We start from the raw sequence: 22,121 nt of genomic DNA on the forward strand, positions 1-22,121 counted from the left end.
CATTTTTTCCCTTCAATATCCGTGGTAGAACAATGCATTGTTATTGTATTGGGGCTAGAGCACCATCTCGTGTATCAGTCAAGAGGTCTGGAAGCCGTGCACTTTAATGCACGTGGTAGAACAATGCATTGTAATTGTATTGGGGCTAGAGCACCATCTCGTGTATCAGTCAAGAGGTCTGGAAGCCGTGCACTTTAATGCGACCCGAAATGTCATACGTTACGATGGGGTCGGTCACTATGACGGCGCCGATCTGATCCAGGCTCTCGTAAATTGTGAACGAATTTTAAGCCAACTCGATCAGGAGCACTGAGAAAGCGTGAGTAGGCACGGCGCCTAGCACTGGCGCCTCGTACACTTTGCTCGTCTCGAGCGACTCCTTGACTTCGCGTTCTCTTCTTCCTTTTGCAGGTGTTCTGTTGGTGTGGTAAACAGAAACAAACCACGCGGCAAAGCTTCGCTGCCTTCGTCAGTCGTGAATATTCCATCCGGTAGCCGGACACAGCTAATTTTTTAACTGGTGGGACTGCCGAAATCTTTGGTATGCTACCGACTGGCTTTTTCTTCCCTTAAAAAAATTTCTTTAGGCAGTCTATAGACTGTCCATAGACCTCTGTTTATAAAGTCTATACACTCTCTATAGACAAACCCCAGAGAATAGTCTATAGGCAATACAAATCCTATAGACAGTTTATAGAAAATCTATAGATTTATGGCCATGCAATTTTAGTAGACCTTTGTCTATAGACAGTTTATAGACTATGAATAGACAAAAAGAAATGTCTATAGGAAGGCAATAGATCCAAAAAGCAGTCTATAGACTGTCTATATGTTTATAAGGGTTCGAACTGTCGACTTGCACGCAGATGCCTGTATCTATTTTTTCTCTCTCTCCCGCTGCCTCTTATATATATATAAAGTACAGCACAGGGGAACTCCTTTCTAACTCTTATGCTGATTTTAATTTGTTTTTTTTTTTTTCGGGGCAGCCTCGCGGGTGGTTTCGCTATGTTCTGACGCCGCTGGTGACGGTGGGGGTGGGTCGTTTGTGATCGAACTGCGAGGACAGAGAAAAAAATAAAACGACAGAATTATGCCCTAAATACAACAAGGTGTTTTGCAGTTTAGTCCTAACGACAAATTTTCCTGTAGTTTCTAGTATTTTTTGCGTTACTCTAGTATTTTTCTCTAGAAAGGACGGCAGGTTTTAACAGAAACTTCTGTCGTGGCGACGCAAATTTTTTCGGTTACTCCAAGTAGATGGCCAACAACACCACAAGAAATCTATTGCGATGACAGAAAGACTCCTGTTCTTTACCGATTGGTATGGGACCGCTATGTTCTGACGCCGCGGTTGGCGGTGAGGATGGGTCTTTATCGTATTTTGTACGCTCCAAGGGCTCAGTAGTTAATTTTACGTTTTCTTTTCCATGGCTTCGTCGCACACAGATCTCGCTGCACCGCCCTATAAAAAAAAATAGAGCTTGGAAGCCCTATAGCAACCTCAAGAGCGCCTGCAGACGTCCACGCTGCGAGTCAAGGTTTCAGCACCAAGCGGAAGAAGCGGAAGCTTCACACGGAGGGAAGTCGGCGCAGCGAAGTCTCGACGCGTAGCAGTGTCGGTGTCCCAGTAACATTAAGAAACCTCTTTCCAGTTGACTGCTCCAACGATCTGTTCTTCATGGACTCCCTATGTCCGGAATGTTACTGTGCGGTGTTGATCCCCAATTATGGCGTTTTGGTCGTCTTACTAATGTTCGCCATCACTGGATTTCTCATTTGCTTATACCATGTTGTTCGCCTTGTTGTCCTCATCTTTGTCTTGCTAAAGAAGAGCATTGAGCTTCGCATCGCTCGTTGTGACACTAAAGCGCGAAGCCCACTTGCTTGATTGCGGTCCTTGACGAGTACTAAGCTACTTAACTCCCGAGTTACTGTGCCCGATAGGAAAAAATATTACTTGCATATGTTGGGAACATTGGGAACAGCAGAGCGCATAGGATGTGTATGTATACAATTCATAATGTACAGAAAATATGTAGCTGATATTGTATACATACGTTGACAAGAATGGACCACAACTTTTCACTAACGTCGTGACATACAATGTTGCATAAACAGCCCTGCTCAACACGGCATGAAACACTCAACATACAGAACAATGGTGATGAAGGTATAAACGTACAATGAATGACTTTAAGAAAAAAAATCGTATTAGAAAAAGGTGTTTCATAAAAGGTGATCAACACATATTACACTGTAGCTATTAGAACAATTGCTTATGCGAACTTCCACTTGATGACTTGTGGATGAATACTAAAGAAATAAATCTCTGTACTCCCAATACGCACCAGGTCAGTGCCATTTTGAAAAAAGTAATTTAAGATTCTCGGTAATGTCTGTCGTAATAGGACTATTTTTGGGAAAAAATTTCATACAGTCACTCTTTGTCTTATATTTGAGATCCTGGCTTCTGCTTCATCGCCCTTGATTGAACATTCCAACCATTGTACGCAATATTTTTTCCATGTCAGTGTGTTTCTTCTGCAGCGCCAATCATGTATGCATTTCTTTGTGTGCTTCATCATTAAAAAACCGATATTCCAGTCAAACCTTAACTGCCTGCGTATTGCGTAACAGAAGTATGTGCAATTCGACCATGAAAAAAATAATGGACACGCCTCACTCGTAATGTAGTGGGTACTGACTAAATGTGAGAATCTGTATATGCTAAGAAAAGTCCCTCCATCTAATCTGGTACTTCCACGGCTTGGACAATCAACGAATTTCTCTAGAGGCAGCACTTCCCCCCTTGTACTAAGGTCTTGCAACGAGGCCTAAGAATCTGGTACCGTGACCTGAACCTACGCTATAGCCAGGAACGCTACCGAGGCGCTCTTAAAACGTTCATTAACCGCAGGCTTCAGTGCCGTACTGTAGCAAGGCGATGGAGGTTCTTCGTTTCGATAGAACAAAGGATGTAACAGTAAGAAGCCCCGAACAATAAACTGGACTGAGTTTTCCCTCTTTTCTCTATCGCCCCATTTCAACTCCACGGGAGTAGGGTAATGCCGGGTTACCCTCTCCACCTTTCCTTGTTTCTGTCTCACTTCCCCTCTAATCAGCATGGATCTTTATCCTGTCCGTAGAGATCGCAGTCCTGGTTACCACGGCTGTAAGGAAGAAGGCCGCGTTGTCCGCATCCTCGGTGTCGATCGAGAGTGTAAACGTAATCGCAGTGCGACTAATGGACGCTGAGGTAACATCAGGCGGCCATTGCTGTCCTCGGTTCATTCGAGACGACCAACGGGCACCGTATAAGATCAACATCTGGCAAGGCCAGTAGAAAATTGGAAATTCTTGTTTAGGTAGGCTAGGTTGAACGATTAGATATTAATAGGTAGAGCAATGTGCCCGGTTCTCCTCTCTACGCCCTGTTGTCTCGTCGTTCGATATTGCCCACCCAAGTTGGAATCGTACCAGCTAGCTCGGAACCATGTCATTCTCCTGTGAAAATTCTGAGGAGGGCGAAGTTTGCCCGGACCATGGATTCTAGCGAGTGACAAACACCCGGCAAACGTAAAGAACTTACAACCGATCTCTTTCGAACTTTTCTTAGTAGAGACAGTTGTCAAGTAGCCGTGTCACGTGACATGGCCGAGCGCTGATTCGTCAACGGAGTGCGTAGCGTCATAAGACCATGTGGCACAGACGAGCTCGCCGGTTCTCTGGTAGTTGAAGTGTGCGCTTGTCACGTAACCTATGCGTGAGTGGCGTAACCCGTGATACGTCATGTACTCTTCTCTCTACATGACGGATCTCAGCCAAGCTCACAAGTACAATTCATTGTACAAGACGGGCGTACAAAGCAGTCAAAGTATACGAAATATTGAAAAAGTCATACTTGGTATCCAACGTGCAACAATCGTAAGCGGCAGGATCAGTGTGAATCAGACATCAGTGAAGGCGTCACTAACTGCCACTACTTCGACCCTGCAAAGGGTGAAGAACGTAGCAGCTTTCATCGAGCCATGCCACACACAACTCTTAACACGTCCAGATGTCCCCCTTTAGCCGGGTACAACCCAAGAACAAAGCTTCTTGTGCACTTTAGAGGGAGCCCTCCGATTAATTGTTTCTGCGCATTGACAGTACTTCGCAACCAATCTCCTTGCATTGAGATCTACCTCCACGTCATGACAGCAAGCCGACGGCATTGGCTTAAGGCCTCCTTTCAGGAGCATTTGCGATCACATCTCTCGCACCTATCGACTCTGTGAGATGGCATGTTAGCAGGTACAATGCGGTTCTTCAGGACGTAATGAAAATCGGTAGATGCCATGGATGGAGAGCTTCCCTTGAGGACAATATATCCCTTCTTTATTGAGTTGCATCCGGTTATGGTTACATTTCCTACTGCTTACGCAAGGCTTCTCTTCCCTTTGAGCTGGCGGTGATGGAAACACTTGTGGGCGACCAACTCGAGGAGTAGCACGCAAAGTGCGGCTGCCAGCGAGCACAGCAAGACGAGGAAAGCAGCTCGCAGGTCTTCGAGGTGGAGCACTTCGTACTGGCCTGCCGCTGAGCGTCCGCCGCTTCCTCCGCTGTGATCTAGAAAGCAGGTGGCTGGCTTGCGGAATATTTCGTGCGGGAGCATGAAAGGCACGGCGGCTTCCTGAAGCCAGCGAATCCTACATGGCAAAGGAAGAGAAAAATACTTATTAATGCGATCGCATTTAGGTAGTCGCCATGCATTTTCCGGTTTCTCCGCAACTAAATTCCATGATTTGTCGAGAAAGGCCATGTGACATTGAACGTCATCACAACCTGCCCTGATGGGCCATCCTTATTGGTCGAGAGAGGGAGGTCAAGAGACGTGAAAGGTGGCAGGTGGCTTGAAAACGCAAAAAGGAAAAATAGGATACAAAGCAACAGAGATACCAAGAAACAGAGTGACAGATTATAGTTTGCATCTCTCCTGGAATGATAAAGAACGTTTTGTTAACAATCGTCGCTTCCCACCTGCGGTCCATGGCGATGACGAGGCGAGGGTCGAGACGCTTGTTCATGTACCAGCGGAAGTCGGCCGTCTCCAGACGCTGGCGCGACACGTGGAAGAAGGCCGGCTGCAGGGCATCGCAGAAGGGGGCCACGAACACCCGGTTGCCCATGGCGTCCATGATGATGATTGCTTCGCCGGCCACCACCTGACGCAGGGTGCGCTCCGAGTAGATCACGCTGTGCGGTAGCTCGCTGCGCATGCTCACGATGCGGTCGTGCAAGGCACGGTACGAGTCCAGACCCGACAGCTGCGCAATTGAAGAAGCGGCCAGGAGAGAAGTAATTACAGCATGGCTCTGAAGTCAGCTGAACAGCGTAAATGCGAAAGCCTTTTCCTTTCCTCTCTTTCTCCCTTCCTTTTTCATTTCTCATGACCTCCATGGGACTGGAACCCACGGCCTTTTGCGGTACTCGAACCCACTACCTCTGTGGGACCGAAACCCACGGCCTTTTTGATCTGGCTATCATTATCATCGCTATCAGTATTATCATCATCGCGATCACTATCGTTACCTATATCCATGACTATCATCATCATCGCTATCACCAACTATCACTATCACTATCAAATCTGGTGAACGAGGACCCCAGTGAAGTCACAGGGTACCAACTTCCGGTGATCCATTTTGCAGGCACTTCCGGCGTCCACATGCCTAGCCATCTAATGCTTTCGCATTAATAATGGCATCATCGAGGATGGCCAGTAGTGGGAATGAGAACATGACAAACTGTTGCATGGGTTTGTGGGTGTGTGTAGTAAAGCCTTTGTCGAAAGTTTAGAGCCCAGGGGGTTTGCTTCTAAGCACTATTGTGGCGCTCCTGTAGCACTAATGGAAGTCCTACGCATTGGAGAGAGCAGGACCAAAAAAAATTCGCTGTGGCTTAGCTTGGTTAAGCCCGGTAATTGCGAAAGCAATATCCGTACCTAAGCCATGGTACAGCTGGTAATGTAGCTGGTGGTGGTGCTTGTGGTTAGACTTATGGTGATGCATCGGTTATACAATCCAATCCCATCCAGTCCAATCCAATACATTCCATTCCAATCCAATCCAATTCAATCCACTCCTATTCAATTCAATCCAATGCAATCGAATCCAATCCAATGTAATCTAATCTAATGTAATCTAATCTAATCCAATCCAATTCAATCCAATCCAATCCAGTCCAATCCAATCCAATCCAATCCAGTCCAGTCCAGTCCAGCCCAATCCAATCTAATGTAATCCAATGTAATCCAATCTAATCCAAATAATGCAATCAAGGTCAAATGAAGGTCAATAGTGGTCACCGCCGCGGCGCGATGGTGGTCACCCTGGAAAGTGCAAGTAGTATTGCTGTCGCAATAAAATCTTACCTTCAGGAGACTTGGGACGCTGAGGTCGCATTACGAGCAAAGCAAAGCATCAAGGAGCAAACCCCCTGGGCTCTAAACTTTTGACAAAGACTGTACATCCGAGGCGCTATGCGCCAATTTAAGGGTGCACCAGAGGTAGATTGACTTGCACTGACCTACTTTGCGTCTAAATGTATGGAATAAGGCGAGCAGGCACTGAAGACAAGACACGTCAGATTCAAAATATAAAAGTGCGATGCATTTCATATATTACAAGTAATATCAAATTCACAAGGGCGGGACAACTGCTTCTCGAACGTTCTTCTGTTGGAGCGCTCTTGACAGATACGTGAACACCTGAGCATGCTTAGGAACAAGATTATGGCGCGAATAGGGACACAGCCCGAATACGAAGTACCAAAGCCACATGGAGCAGTTCTGTAGTTGCTGAAAAATAAGACATTTTCACTTTGTATTTGTCGTGGAGAGCACATGTAAGCATGCCATGCACTGCAAAAGTGGCCGTAGGACATTCCATAGCCCGGCTCTTAAAGGGTAGTAGCCGCGCAGCCTTGTCTTGTGCCCCCTTAGTTAGTGTGTGTGCACCTCTTTGGGCAAAATTTCTCTTCCTGAGATAACCTTATGGTTTGTGGAATGTAACCTCCAGAAGCTGCGTATGGGCCATGAGAGGCACCTTAACGGAAGGCTCCGGACTATTAGAACACCTGTGGTTGTTCAACGTGGACTGGCATCACACAACCAGCCGCGATGGCTTAGTGATTAGGGCGCTCGGCTACTCAGCCGGAGGAGCCGGGTACAATCCCGGCCGGGGAAGCCGCGTTTCTGTTCAGGCGAAATGCAAAAGGCGCCCGTGTGCAGTGCGATTTAAGGCCATGCTAATCAGGAACCCCAGGGGGTATGAATTCATCCTGAGCTGTTCACTACGGTGTCCTTCATAGCAGACGGGACGTCGACCCCCACAATTTACAAATTTTTGATGTCGTACAGCACCTAGTGTTGTTCGGAAACCTACAACTTACAATTTATTGACATCTCGCAGCACCCGAACATGTTTGACATTTCGCACCCAGTGAAAGGAGAGCACCGCGGTCCAAATTTTATCTAGCTTCCTTGGGCAGAACAGCTGAACGCAGTAATCACTTAGCCAAGCCATCGCAGCGTGTACGCTTATCCTGTGTCTGGCTGCACCTGTGCTCACGCAAAACGCCGAGAAAAAGGCCACCGTTCCTTATGCAGCTCGCGACGTGGTCTAAGGAATTACTTCATATCAAAAGAGATATTAGCCTCATACATAATGTAGCCCAAGAACCACGCTCACATTATGAAGGCACAAACACACACGGACAAATGCTGTGGGTGCGTGTGTATGTCTTTCTGATGTGAACATGGTTTTTGCGCTGCAGTTGTTCTTTAAGTATAGAGCCAACTCTCTCTAAATCCTCAAGAAGAACTCTAGTTTGGGCTAGTTGGTTCATGATTCAACAGGAAAATGGCGCAAAAGACGTGGACAAAAGAGACAAACACGACAGGACTAGCGCCAACTTACAACTGAATTTTATTTCGCACCAAACCCGCCTTTATGTAGGCCAACACGCCCTAACATCCGTGTAATCACGCACAGGCAGTAGAAAAGATCACAGTAAGATATCTAGCACATGAAGCGCAATAGCGACCAGTGGTCGCTATCTTTTCTTTTCTACTGCCTGTGCGTGATTACACGGATGTTAGGGCGTGTTGGCCTACATAAAGGCGGGTTTGGTGCGAAATAAAATTCAGTTGTAAGTTGGCGCTGGTCCTGTCGTGTTTGTCTCTTTTGTCCACGTCTTTTGCGCCATTTTCCTGTTGACTCTAAATCCTCCTTTCCTGATTGAATAGGATAGGAAAACTTTTAACATCCAACAGAAAGAGGGTAGCTAAAGGGCTACCCGCCTTGACAACGGCTGAAATGTTTTGACTCTCCGCGGCGGCTTCGGCCAGCCGGTCGGGTTGTAGTTGAGTCTCCAGGTTGGAGCTCAGTAGTAAGGCCTCCCATTAATCTTTCGACTTTATGTGCCGTCCCTCCCGAGGAGCATGAGGACGCTCCCATAGTATGTGATCCAGGGTGGCCCTAAGTTCGCAGTTTGCGCATTTTTCTGAAAAGTGCCCTAGGTACAGTCTTTGTCAAAAGTAACCAGGCTGCATGGTTTTGCTTCTCAGTCGTATATTTAAACTATTATGCTAGCCCTCGAGCTCTAAATCTCTTTATGGTAAGGAAAACACCTGTCCTCACCTTCAAAGAACTTTTCGACCTTAGGGAAAGCCGTAAAGACTATACCACACCAATGAGAAGCAAACCATGCAGCCTGGTTACTTTTGACAAAGGCTGTACATACGGTCTTAGCCCACCAGGACAGCGGAGAAGCACCCGTATATTAGCACATGTCTGCCCTGAAGAACACATGGGCCTCAACAGGAGCACTCTCATGGGAAGCGCAACAAAAATATACCTGCAATCTTTTGATCCCATGAGGAGACCCCCACTATTGTTACAAAGGTTGTTTCACGATAAAATATTGTTTCTTGGCTTAGGTCATTTGTATACGACAACCGCATAACCTTTGGTGCGCTCTACGCGCGCTTTAGAGAAGTGCATCGAGTACTGTACCAACAAGCTCTACAACAAGCCCTACCTTCAGCATGTTCATCAGGGGCGTGGCCGTCAACGTCACTGGGCGAATGGGGGGCCGCTTTTCCAGCATCTGCTCCAAGGTGTCGATGCGGGGCGCAGGAGATCGGATCAGCAGGGCAGCCTTAACCTGCGGCGGGAAAAAATAAGTGTGAAAACAGATATATACGGAGTCCTGGCTGCACGCGATTAGAAGGTACACGACGCCCCAAGCGGCACAGGTAATCGGCCCAGTGTTGTAAAAAGATGGCCTCTCCCTGGTCTTTTGTAAGCGCAGCCTTTGCAAATACGTTTCCAGTATTGGGTCGAGCCGATTAGCAGTGCCACTTGGGGCCGCTCGTTACCAGACTCCAGATTATTGCTCAGCGCATAGGGTCCAAGAACTGAGGACCATCACTGAGTATCATTGCAGTCTTCGGTGCATTCGTTTTACTTTTGCTCGCAATGTATTTCGTGAATTACCATATGATTAAAGGTTTTAAAGTAGCTATGTAACCGTTTTAAGGAGCACTTCAGGTAAGGAATGGAAAGGGCAGGCATCTGAAAAAAGGCCTCGTTGGTCTGACCTGCGGCAAGTTTTTCCGGAAATGAAAAGAGATATAAGAGATTCATTACTGGAGTGTAGATTTGTTAGGCATTCATTCCAGTTATGCGTAACGGCCCACCGTTATGCAGCAGTACTTAATTCTGTTGGCCCCGCCAAACGGAAACGGGCGCTTTATATGGAAAGGTCACAGCATATAGTGCGGCTGGGAGCGGTTGCCATTTTGATCCAAATTATTACCCAATATGCGTGCCGCTCTTTCCACCGCCCAATATCTTTCACCCTTTAAAGCCTTTTCTACACAGTTGTCTCCATTGCAAATTTAGAGTTCTTTTAGGGGCATGCAACAGGTGGCAGTGATGCTTTTTGTCTTGACTAATCTAACACACTTTATATTTTATTGGTTTATGGCGGCTTAATGGCCACCAGTGGCGACTAGTGGCGAAGCAAGGTTTTCTTGTGTATACTATAAGATTTATGCTGCGGGATTTGCTATAGAATGCTACCCACATCACTCCATTCACACGGGTACCTTCTTGGACACGTCTCCAAGAAGGCTCCAGAAATTTCGTCCACCTGGGGTTATTAACCTGCACTGACATCGCACAGTACATAGGTCTCTTAAAATAATATTCCTCACAGTGTTTATATTCTATCAGGAATATTGTCTTAACATTAAACAACAATACGCATAACAGTGATCTTCGTAGCATGTCCGCTGCCATTTTCATCCAGACGTTTTTTGGGAGCGTTTATAATACGCTTTATTCTGTGGTTTTAGCACGATGTGCTCCTTCTAAATAAACAGTATGGATCCTATTATCTGCTGCTTCGATGTTACGATTTACACTGATTCTGACACCTTGTACCCAATTTCCTGCATGTCCTTAGATTAACTATGGTCGATGTTTTCTCCTGGAAATGAGACAAATTACCTTACTTGTGGCTTGCATAGAATATCTGGACGGAAAAATTAAAATTCCTTAGAATAATCGCTCGCGGCGCCAGAAAGGGTTTAGGTTCTTAGAAAATAATCGGGAATAACCACAACGAAAGTAAAAAGAAAGAAACGAAGTAAATTTAAAGGTCATCTTAATTTATTAGGCAAGGGGGCATTTTCCACCGCCCAGATTCAAAGATCATGTTAATAAGCTCTATGTATCTATGAAAGAAATGAAATTCATTTAAATAAACAATTTATGCTTTTTGACATTTATAAATGCTTTAAGGCGTTGTATCTTCGCGTGTCACTCACCTGACCCGTGATGTACTGGCCGATGACGAATGTGGCGATCATCCAAGCAAGGAATAGAATCCGTGATGCCGTGGTCTTCAAGGGACTAGTGCTTGTGGCTGGGCACAGGAGCACAGCAATAAGGGGGTCCTTCATGGCAACATGCAGGTGCTGATCCCGATCACACAAACTAGGTACAGGATTACAAAGTTCCCAATGAGAAAAAGAACTGCCTATGTGCCACATGTGGAGGCTCGAAAATAGACGCAAACCAGAGATGAAAATATGATTGTCCGCTAAGAAACCTCATACATGGCAATGGCCACCAGTGGCGACTAGTGGCGAAGCAAGGTTTTCTTGTGTATACTATAAGATTTATGCTGCGGGATTTGCTATAGAATGCTACCCACATCACTCCATTCACACGGGTACCTTCTTGGACACGTCTCTTAACTGCTAGCGATGTGAAACCGCTTATGTTAAGCGGAGACTTGTGTCTCATTGTGAGGTGCTGCCGCGGCTGCCAAATGCTTCTTTTAAGACATTGTGTCACGAAGAAGAGAAGCAAACTTCATTTTCCCATTTTTCATGGTACGAAGCTAGTAATGGGGCGCTCTAGCTACTCTCATACCATATGTGCAGCCGGCCCGAACTCTAGTGGATGGACGAGCGGAGCAAAGAGTAATAAAAGAGGGCTTGATTCACAAAAACTGATTGATCTGGCTTTCATCGAAACCATTAGGTACCGATTTTGAAAAGCCAGCGACAGTCCAGAAAATATACTTGTTTGCCAGGAAAGCAAGGAATCTACCATTGCATGTCCGTCGTGCGCATTCTCTTATACACTTGGTGCTCAACATTACCAGCAGTCCGAACAAACGCTTCTGGTTCCTTTGTCTGCCGCCATGTGGCGCATGGCTTTGAAAATTAAAGAAAAGCGTCTTGACGTCATCCATGCCATCAGAAAGAGGATGAATGAGAGATGGGTGCAGAACGGAACGTGATAGACCGCAAGTCATAGCGGCATAGAACCGCGCCGTGACCTGCCACTTGATGGCTGACCGGAAACCGGATTCCATATTGTGGCTCTTCCGAAAAATCGTAGGGGGCTGTAACATGGGTGGCTGCCTCTACTGCAACCTTTCTGCGGTAATTTTCGACCTCAAAAGTCCATGACGGACTGAGTGTAGACCGAAACAGCATGCACAAAAGTAATTACTTTTCTCTTCGAATAAGTGACGTTGATTCGGGGCATTTACACTACGAACAGTGAAATGCACATTAGCCGCCCAAGGTTGATAGATATCGGTCCCCGGGTGCTGGCCTAAAAATATCGGCCCATATCCGGTATTGTCACTATAAGGTATTGCGAAGAGTGCATCAACTAGCACAATTACGTGCCCTAATTAGGTACTTACATTTCATGAGGAGAGACTCGGCGTAAATCCAGAACACCACTTTCACAGTAGACATCCATGATTGGTTTGCGCGAACGAGTGACCAGGCGGAGAGGAACACTAACACCGCCATGAACACAAAGAGCAGCGACATCGTCTATTTTTGCGGAAAGAAAAAAAGGAACAAAAGAATTACGAGGCATCAATGAAGCACCACAGTTCGCCTTAGCTAGCTCTGTTTCGTGAGTAATTTAGGTCCCTCTTCTTTTATTTCATTGTTGATAAAATAGAGAAAACAGGAGAGGTTAAGGTGATTGGTCAAGGCATTCTCCCAGGAAATTACAAAGCGAGAATGAGATCCCCAGCTGTTATGCCGAAAGCATAGGATCTGGCCTTAGTATGAGCACACTTTCATTTGATGCTCATCGTGTTCCTAGCCGTTAAGTTAACATTGCCTGCAGGAGTAGATGAGTTATAACTGAAAAAACCGAGCCGCTCGCTTTCGTAGACATGCTATATTCAGCTAACAGTTCTAACAGAAAATTTGCTGCAGTCATTTGCAAAACAAAGATGCTTTTTACCCCAGTCACTGACCATGTTTAGCATGCAACTGCACAGAAATACAGTGTACTGTGTGTGGTGGCTCTAGAGATCAGCTTATTGTTATTATACTTGAAAGCCTAACGTAATTAAGGTGATAGGTAAAAAATACATTTACTGAAGGAGGTCAAGGTGGAATTTCCTCCGAACTTAAAGGGCAACTCCAGGGGATTCTAGATGGTCACCGATGTCAATAAAATTTGTACTGTACATTATCCTCGAAATTAAAATTGTCTATGCGAATTTACATGGCTGAGAGCAGCTTAGTTTTTTTTCATTCATTTTATTTGTTTTTCACAAAATGACGTACACATTGTCAAAGGGGCCAAGAAGAAAAGCCGTTCCTTTACGGCCTGAAAAAAAAAAAAAAGATGACCTCCCCGCAAAAGAGTTTTAAATGTAGCCCCCCCCCTTCCCCCCGCTTTCCCATTTTATCGATTCATGCGGTCAAACAAGATATTTTACGACCAACTGTATAATATATGATGGCGTAAAACTTGGCACAGTTTAGGACGGTACAGAAGAAACGGCTACTCGTTGGCTGACAAGTTTCGTGGGTTCACAATTTGTCAGTTGTGGTTCCTGAAGTGAATGGTTTCCCTGGTGTTTTGTGGGGGAATTTACGCGAATTGAAAGGTAAAAACGTAGCGCAAAGAGACAAGGACACAGAAGGACAGACAACAAATATGAACCAACAAGCCCAAGCATATACCCTTACGCGAATCATTCAGAAAAGGCGAATGGAGTGCCTTCGCGGACAAACAAAGCGCTTCACAAAATGGGTTTATGCTCTTCGGCGTCTCAATTGATCCCCGACGAGTGCTATAAATGCAGCCTATTCCTCAAGGAGGACTTCTGTTTAGCGGAACTGTACTACAGGAGGTTGCGGAGGTCGGACGCTGTGCGCCGTAACTCATAAAGTCAACACACAATGTCTTTAAGCCGCTCATTTCTCTAGGAGGCAAATGCAAAGAACAATTAACTGGTTGTGAGTTTGGCAGATATTTGCAAGGTGTCCTATTTTAGGGAATTAACACTGCGTAAACTCCTTCAAGAAGTGAACAGGTACAAACATACTTGAGGATAAACTAGAGATTGCTCAATCGCGTTGAGGTTTATCATTGGACACTACATATGCCCGGGACACAACCGTCTTCAATGGAAATCAATTATGAAATATTATTAAATCGAATGCGGATTCTTGAGAAGTTCAGTCACCGTCATACTAAGGATAGCGTTGTTTAATTAAATATACCGCTTACACCTAAATGGTGGTGTGTGTAAACAGCGCAAGGAAACCTAGCGAAGAATTTCAAGAACTCAGTGCACTAGTGTTTGAGCCGTACTTAGATTGCTCACTCGACCGCCCATTGTTAAGATAGGCATGCAGGTTACCGATGTAACCTTTCTTAAACGGCAACATCAGGTCATTACGTGTCATGCAATTTCTTGTGCCCGGCCCTGGTATTTCTACAAGCCTTGAAGTTTTCTGTACAGGCTTATGGACCAGCTTCCCGCTGTTGCCCCTTCCTGATCTCCTCTTGCTCACTACAGTTGCATGGCATTTCACTCCTAAACCGCAAAGGCTTAGACAACACGGTTTAGACGGGAAAAACCACTACCTGCAGCTATCGCCGAGCATGCCTCCGATAAGGTCTTTCTCGTGGCGGCCGGTAAAAGATCCAAGCTGAATCGTTTATATTCAGGTTGTGTACACAGTCGTCTCTTGCACTGTCGGGGGCACGAAGAAAGAACTGTGGATATCAGCTCGCGGCCTTCCCTCTTGGTGTTCTCACTCCTATTCACATTCCTATTCCTATTCTTTCCTATTCATCTCCTATTAGCGCGGCCATTAGCGACGTCATAACTGGCGCAAAGGAGCCCACGGGGCCACGAGCGGAAGGTATGTTTTGGTTGAAAGTTTCTCCCCTATTTAAAATTATTATTTTCGTATTTTTAAAAATGAAGCGCGTATTCTTAGAAGAAAGCCTTCAAGGGTTTGCTTCATGATCGAATTGTTACAAGTAGCGGTGAATGGACATTAACTGTCTATGGTAAAAAACATAAATTGGAGGACGCTTATGCTTTGCCTTTAAGAGTAAAACGCTACAGCGTGTTGCAGTGCTGCCAGGGAGTCCACGGAATGCCACCGTCCGTTCGGCGCGACATCTTGCCCCTTGAACAAATAGAAAATTGCTTTTTTTAGGAAAGTAAATGACGCAGTAACAGCCTCAGTTATCTTGGTGGACATCCGAACCGCGCATGATACGATTTTTTTTTTACAAAGCCTCCGATTATAGGTCACCGAGTCCCCCGATTGTAGGTCACCGGTTCGAATCCCTCCCTCGAACTAGGCTCTAACTTAACTGGTAAATTTATGCTGCACAAAACGCCAAATTGTATGACAATATCCGGAACACTCTGCGGCGACTTCTACGCAACCCTGATTACTTCCGACTCGCGGTGCCGACTACTACTACGCCGACGTCTTTTCGACCGAACGACCTATATACGCTGTAGCGTGAAATCGTCGGAGTTGCACTTCAAGGCTCATCATGGTATCCTACAGGCAATGCGGCTTATATATTACTGTCCTCATATCAACTGTACTAGTAATATTTTGCGGCTTCAGAGGCTACGCTACAGAGTTAAGCCCCAAATCTTCAGGGGCTCTCATGTGTTCTACGGCAACAGTGCTCACCATCGGTGGGAAGGAGTCTGTGGAGGAAAAGCCGCCGGTGAGGTAGGGTCTGCGCATTGCGCTCAGGATGGGCACATCTACGTAGATGTGAGCCTCGGCAGCGTACAGGTAGCGCAGGTAGTCCACTTTCAAGGAGAACGGACCCACGGCCACATCCGCCTCCTGCGTGCAGGGTGTCGCTGTACAAAGCCTGGCGATAATACTGGTTGAATACCTATCGTCAGTGTGGTCACTGTCCACCGCACAAAGTCTACTGCAGGTGAAAGCCTTAATTCTGCTACTAGTCTATATTTAGTCATGTCCTTAGTAAGCCACGGCCACACCTTCACAGCTAATTTCCCAATCTCCCTTCCCCAGCCGACTCTTTCATTTTCAGCTACTCCTCCCTGTTTAGCTATCATGTCCTATTACCTTGTAGTACTTGTGCTAGACTCTACAAGTATTGGTTTGGTTTGGTTTATGTGGTTTAACATCCCAAAGCGACTCAGGTTATGAGGGAGGCCGTAGTGAAGGGCTCCGAAAATTTTGACGACCTGGCGTTCTTTGCCGTTCGCTGACACCGCACAGTACACGGGCCTCTAGAATTTCGCCTCCATCGAAATTCGACCTCCTCGGACGAGATCGAACCCGCGTCTTTTGGGTCAGTAGCCGAGCACCATTACCACTGAGCCCCCGCGGAGGCTTTCTACTGGTATCAGTTCAGTTATATTTACATGCGCCGCCATGGTGGCTAGACAGTGACAAGGGTAACGTTATAGCAAACAGTATGTTATAAGATTCAATAGTATATGAAATCCTAGCTGAAATTGAAACGAAAAAATGATCATGGGAGGAGCATTGGGGAGAGCAGGTAATCGACGGTTCCTCAAGAAACGTTGTCAACTGCAAGAGAAGAAAACCCAGCAGAAGGGCGGCAAAATGTTATGTGAGTTGATGAGATTTGAAAGTTTGCGATGATAGGGAGCCGCAGAGTGCAAAAGGAGAGGTTTGATTAAAGTTCGTTTGGAGAGTCCTTTGTCGTAAAGTGGGAGCAGATAGGCTGATGATGATAATGATAATTATGTGCTCTCTATGCTTAGTGATTGACGAGTTAAATCAATGTACAGCCAAGCAGGTGACGGAGCACAGTGAGGCACAATTAGCGCACAAACATAGTCCGGACAAATAGGAATTCACACCAAACGCCTGTGTGTAAAACGGGAAATTGACCTAAAGGTACAGGCTGAGCATGTTTCGACCTATGACTTATGAAGACCGATGAAGAAGGACGGCACTCGCGCGGCAGTCCTTCATCAACGGCAACATGCGTTTGTGTGTGTCGCTTCCTGGTTACCCTGTATCCATTCGTGCTCTGGTAATCTGTCAAGAATTAGGCTCCACGGCATAGAGAGAAAGAAACAGAATGCGGCACGAACATTTCTCTGCAGCATTCCCAGGGCACCGGTGAAGTTGCCATCGTCCATGAGGTTCCCCCAGTACGCGTCAACGGTGTCGAGCACATCGTAGCTGCATCATTCGAAGCATCGATTGGTACAAAGCAGCAAACATTTTCTATTCCTCCACGCAAATCATGTGCACTTGCGCGGATGGACATTCAACAGAGCTTGATCGTTGGGGCTCATATATGAGTGCGTTAGCGTAGAGAGACGATTATCCTCGGAGCCCGATGAACCGACTCGAATTTAGAGTGTTACAATTAACAAAGATGCAACTTTTTTTAAGTATTTCAATAATGATTGCGTTTTGCGCTGTCATGGTGTCAAGTGCTAAAATATTTTAAGGCAAGAAAAAATCTATTTTTTCGGATTTATACTGCTAAATCTACACATACCAAACGCTGTACGCTACAACAGTTTAAGCACCCAATGCAAATTCTAGTGCGTGTGCAGGCTTTTTAAGCATGAAATGCTTTTAGCTCCCGTTGTCGGCATTGTGGTGACGTCACGCCGAGACCGAGAGCCATCATCCGGGCACTGAAATCCACTCATCCGGGCACTGAATTCCACTCATCCGGGCTCTGAAACGAGAACATCCGGGCACCGTACGAGACTTAACGAGATTCAACGAGACTCTCTAAGCCCTCCTACGGGACCGACATACAAGCGCCGGTTGCTCTCCAAACGAGTCACAAAAAATAACTGCTGCCAGTGTATTCTCAATGTTTATCCAGATATCAGTCGAGCTGTGCATTTGATAATGCACGTAATTATAATTTCCGATTTCTAATAACGCGTGGAAAAAGCACATCCATGCCACAATACACTTCGTTGTCATACGTGATCTTTTAGGGGCTTTGAGAGAAGGCCGTTTAGAGAAAGAGGGGAGCTCCAGGACGAGAAAAGCTTTCGGCGGAAAACTTTCGCTCCCTCCCCAAGGATGGCGCTGAGGTCCCACACTCACGCATGTAAAAGACCGGCCGCTTGGCCTTCAAGCCCTTTCCCCCTCTGGCAGGCAAATGTATACACGCTCGCGGAGTATTCGAACGCGCTGCATATACTTTCTTGTCAGGCCTGCGTCTCGTCGTGTCCGCGTACGCTTCTGCATCGTCCTGGATTTCAATGCCGCCACCGTCACAGCTGCTTAAGCCGAGCAATGGAGCCTGTGTTAGGCCCGTAAACATTTCATGCTTACTCTACTCTCGGTTACGGGAGAGGCGCAATTTTTTCTATGAGACGCATAAAAATCATGAGGAAATTTCATGCAATCGACATCAATCTTTTATTACGGCTCCAAAAGGTGATTTTGTTTCGTTCATGCTAACTCTGCAGAAGTTCCGCCGTTTCCAAGTGGCAGAGCTCCGTTTGCTATCGAAGCAGTTGTCAAGTTACTGCGTCCACCCACATTGTTTTTATCGTGTGCACGTGAAACCATTTTCATACAACACAAAGCAATGTACTGTTGACGAAAACATAGCCTAATGCGTCTCAGATAATTCTATGAAAAACATCCAAACGCAAGAAAAATACGTTTTCTAATTGTTATGCTCCCACATGGTGCGGCGTTCTAACCATGAGCGAATGTTTTGACGCATTATCTTTTCAGCTTTATCAGTGTGCAACTGCTCACTTCCTCAATATTGATTTGAAAGGACTTCTACCGAACTTCAGCAATCTTTTTAAGTTAGCGATCATGAATCTTAGCACGTGCCCAATCAAAACGTCTTCTTACCTGATGTTCAGAGAGGCTGTAATGTTTCCGAAGAGTGATCCCGTCAGGCCGTAGACTTGCCTCTTGCCATCTTTCATCACTCCCATCGTGTATGGAAAGTAGTCGAACTTGGACCAAATCGCGATATTAAAAAAAAAATCACCGACTGTACATCGCCCGGAGATATTCAGGTACGAACGCACAGTGCAGTTATTAGTTCGTTTTCGTCCGCCCAAAAAAGTTGCCTGTAATTTGATTGCAAAATGAAGAGTTGAACATTCCGATGCAAGAATCATTTTAAGGTATTTTTGTTCACAAATATTACTATGATGCGTAAAAGTGTTTTTCATTTTGCTTTTGACGTCCAATATGCTTACTTTTTAATAAGATGGCAGAATAATTTAATGATTTCAACATGTTAAAGCATCTCCAATGCACTTAGAAAAACATGTGAAAAGAATTTTTTTTCTAGCCCGGAAGCAAAGTACACGACATGTACGTTTCTAACAAAGAGCGCCATTTTCATATCTCAAAAGAAAAAAAAGGCGCAAATTGACAGGGAACTATGGAAGAAACCGACACTGCCACGGCATTGTTCTACGGTGCATTTTTTTTTTTACAAAGTTTAACAAAGAACGTAACAGTTTATCAACACATGACTTCCTGGCCATAAAACACAGAAAAAAAAAATGCTTTTTTCGCCTTCCTCCCTCCTCTCGCCGCTTTATGTACGCTCATAGGTTTGGGCTCCTCCAATGGCCTTACTCACTCGGCCCCATCTCCGGACTACGGACGCATGCACAAGTTCGCCGACGGTGCGTAACTTACTGACGCGTCGGCGCCATGCGAACGAATCCGAAAGAATCTGACCAATGGCCGTTTTTTTTTAACCAGCGTACGCAGATGTATGACACGGAGAAACGTGCGAGTTTGAAAAAATCGCCGGATATTATTTTTTCACATATTCATGACAGCACAATCTACTAAACAACTTTATTTATTATGCTCGAAGGGTGATGATGCTAGTGAATTTTTATGGCACGAGAGAATCTAAGGGAAAAGAGCGCCATGGCACAAGCTTTTTGTTCTACTCAGGGTGGGATCAAAGACCCATCTTTCCACAAGCCTTTCAACCTGATTAAGCCGAGTACCAGACCAGGGGAAGCTTGTACCCCTTCTATCCTCGGTGGGCACCCAGCGGCACTGGGGATCGAACCTCGCACCTCCTGCATGCAAGGCAGATGCTCAAATGACTAGGCCACCGCTGCAGGCATGCTCGAAGGGTGCTGCCACAGGTTGTGCGCCACTGAATGCTCACCCAGAGGTCGATATTACTGCGTGATAATTGCAGATAATATTTCATAACTCCAGCACCAATCCCACTGTACTGCACGCGGTGGTATATCACAGCTACAGTCGCCAAAAGTACAGAGCCGGCAAGGTTTTCATTTGCGAGACGCGGCGTGATTCTTAACACATAGGCAACGCCTCAAATATCTTGAACGTGAGAGAAGCCTTACTCCTCATGCCTCCGAAACTTGTTTACACAGGCACTACGAAAGCTCCACTACACGGTTTTGAGACAAATGCATTGGACTGTTTACTTTTCACAAAATCTATACGTTATACCACCTGTTGGCTGTGATTGACCATGATAGCTTTGCGTGCCACTTAATGTAATAGCTTGTCAAAATAATATAAACGAACGAGCAGTTTGTAATAAGGATAAGTCCTGAGATATCGACGCTGTAGCGTCCAACATTTTTATGGACATAACCATAGTCATCCACAGAGGCAGTTCAGCATAGCATCGTTCTCTTCAAAAGCCACTCTCTAGCAGGGTTTATCAACACTCTGGCCCGAAACCTCCTATCGCACCCTTCATCCCAACTTCTCTCCTATTTCTCTTCCTTGCATTTTGCCAATGGAAACCAAATTTTGGACTAGAAGACCAGACTAAAAGTTCAGCCTTCGCACTATGCACTTAGAGACACTTACCGGACCTTTGACAACCTTAAGGACAAGGTTTCCGAAATCTTCCTTGGCCATTGCACTCTTCTCCCGAGTGGTAAAGTAACTTTAAGCACGCAGATGACTGTCTGGGGTCCTGTGAAAACTTAAGACTCGCTTGGCCGTCTCCCGCCTGTCCGTCGCGAGTATCAACGCAAAGCAAAGGAGTGAATTCGTTTTCCAGCCGGCGCTTTTATACCTGTAATGGGACAGAAGCGTTCATCCTAAAAACCATCCAGCCGACCTCCTCCAGCAAGGTTCAAGCCTTTCGCGCTGGCCTCTCCAATTCGTTTCAGTTGATTATCGCCCAATCTTTCAAGGTCTCGACGACTTCGAAGAACATGTAAACTAATTCAAGTGCGAACTCTGCAACAACACAGCACGATCATATCATGTTTCTGTGAGTCTCATGTGCTATTCCGAAAAAAAGCCATTTAAGTTCTGTGCTCAGATGATTTTGTACGGCCAACTCGCTGTATACTCTGACATGTTGTTCGTATCAATACGGGCATTGCAGCTAGGATTGTTCGACCTCCTTTAAGTCTGTCTCGCTTCACAGGGTAGGTGCAAAAGTTTCTTAGGCCGTCCGCTTCGAGGCTGACAAGCATCTGTAATGTCCCACTCTGTTCGTGTCGAAAGCCTTGAACGTACGAGGCATCAGACGTGAGAAGCTGTTGCAATCGATTCGAAGCCTTGCTTTCCCAGCCGCTGCCAGCATATCCAGTCAACAATTTGTCCGAGGGCATGCCTCTCCATTTATACCTGCGATCGATGTACCCGGTGCCATGTCTACACAGCAGTTGTGTGCGAAACGATGTTCGACACACACTTTCGTTATAGACCAGTCTTGCCTCTTATTGTCACAATTGAAATCTGGCTTGTTTGCTCAAGTACGTTATATAGTGGAGCAGCTAAAGGTTCGAGCTGATCGAACCTGTGGCAGCACAGGTAGTAGCAGAGAGCTAGCGCCTGTCCGAACGGCTTTATTATGCGTCCATTCTTTTGTTCGCCCATGTAGTTGTTGCTAAATCAGTTTGCCGTGCAGGTACAGATCATAGGTTCAGCTATGAAATAAACTTCATGTCCGTAATAAAGAAACGAATTTTCCATTTGTTGTGCTTCGAAGAGAACAAAAGGTGATAGGAACTGAAGAGAAGTCCTCAGGCGCATATTTTTCAACCATACTTGCACAAAAACTACTCTTTTCAGGATTAGATGTTTCATTCAATATTTCTTTTAACTGCGCGTGCAAGCAGGGCAGCGATATCACACAAAGGGAGCAGATTAGATGATCACTAACCAGTAGACAAGTAACGCTGGTCGAATGAGCAGCGCCATATAGCCTGTGAGAATTGCCGCAAAAAGAACATTGCCCAGCTGGCTTGTGTTCAACACGAGACTTGAATTA

General features: G+C 45.8%; 1 protein-coding gene across 1 annotated transcript; it reads right to left on the minus strand.

Annotated features, from left to right (window-relative positions):
* Window positions 1–3,950: 3,950 nt before the first annotated feature.
* Window positions 3,951–20,752, minus strand: LOC149330707 (uncharacterized). The gene is made up of 10 exons (XM_089559479.1): window positions 20,702–20,752; window positions 18,725–18,831; window positions 16,972–17,062; window positions 15,557–15,718; window positions 12,277–12,412; window positions 10,880–10,977; window positions 9,085–9,210; window positions 5,023–5,309; window positions 4,425–4,691; window positions 3,951–3,993 (listed from the first exon to the last, which is right to left on the minus strand). The coding sequence occupies exons 1-10, from the start codon at window positions 20,750–20,752 to the stop codon at window positions 3,951–3,953; spliced, it is 1,368 nt and encodes a 455-aa protein (XP_089415605.1).
* Window positions 20,753–22,121: the final 1,369 nt, after the last annotated feature.

This window comes from Amblyomma mixtum, chromosome 9 (assembly GCF_055824585.1).
Source record: "Amblyomma mixtum isolate Tamu chromosome 9, ASM5582458v1, whole genome shotgun sequence".
NCBI lineage: Eukaryota > Metazoa > Arthropoda > Arachnida > Ixodida > Ixodidae > Amblyomma > Amblyomma mixtum.

Bases quoted from the DNA above. Each gene is read 5' to 3' on its own strand.
- LOC149330707 (XM_089559479.1), bottom strand. From the start codon at position 20,752: ATGGCCAAGGAAGATTTCGGAAACCTTGTCCTTAAGGTTGTCAAAGGT. The intron at 17,063-18,724 runs GTAAGAAGACGT...CGAATGATGCAG, and splicing joins ACAGCCTCTCTGAACATCAG to CTACGATGTGCTCGACACCG. The intron at 9,211-10,879 runs GTGAGTGACACG...TTCCCGCCGCAG, and splicing joins GCCAGTACATCACGGGTCAG to GTTAAGGCTGCCCTGCTGAT.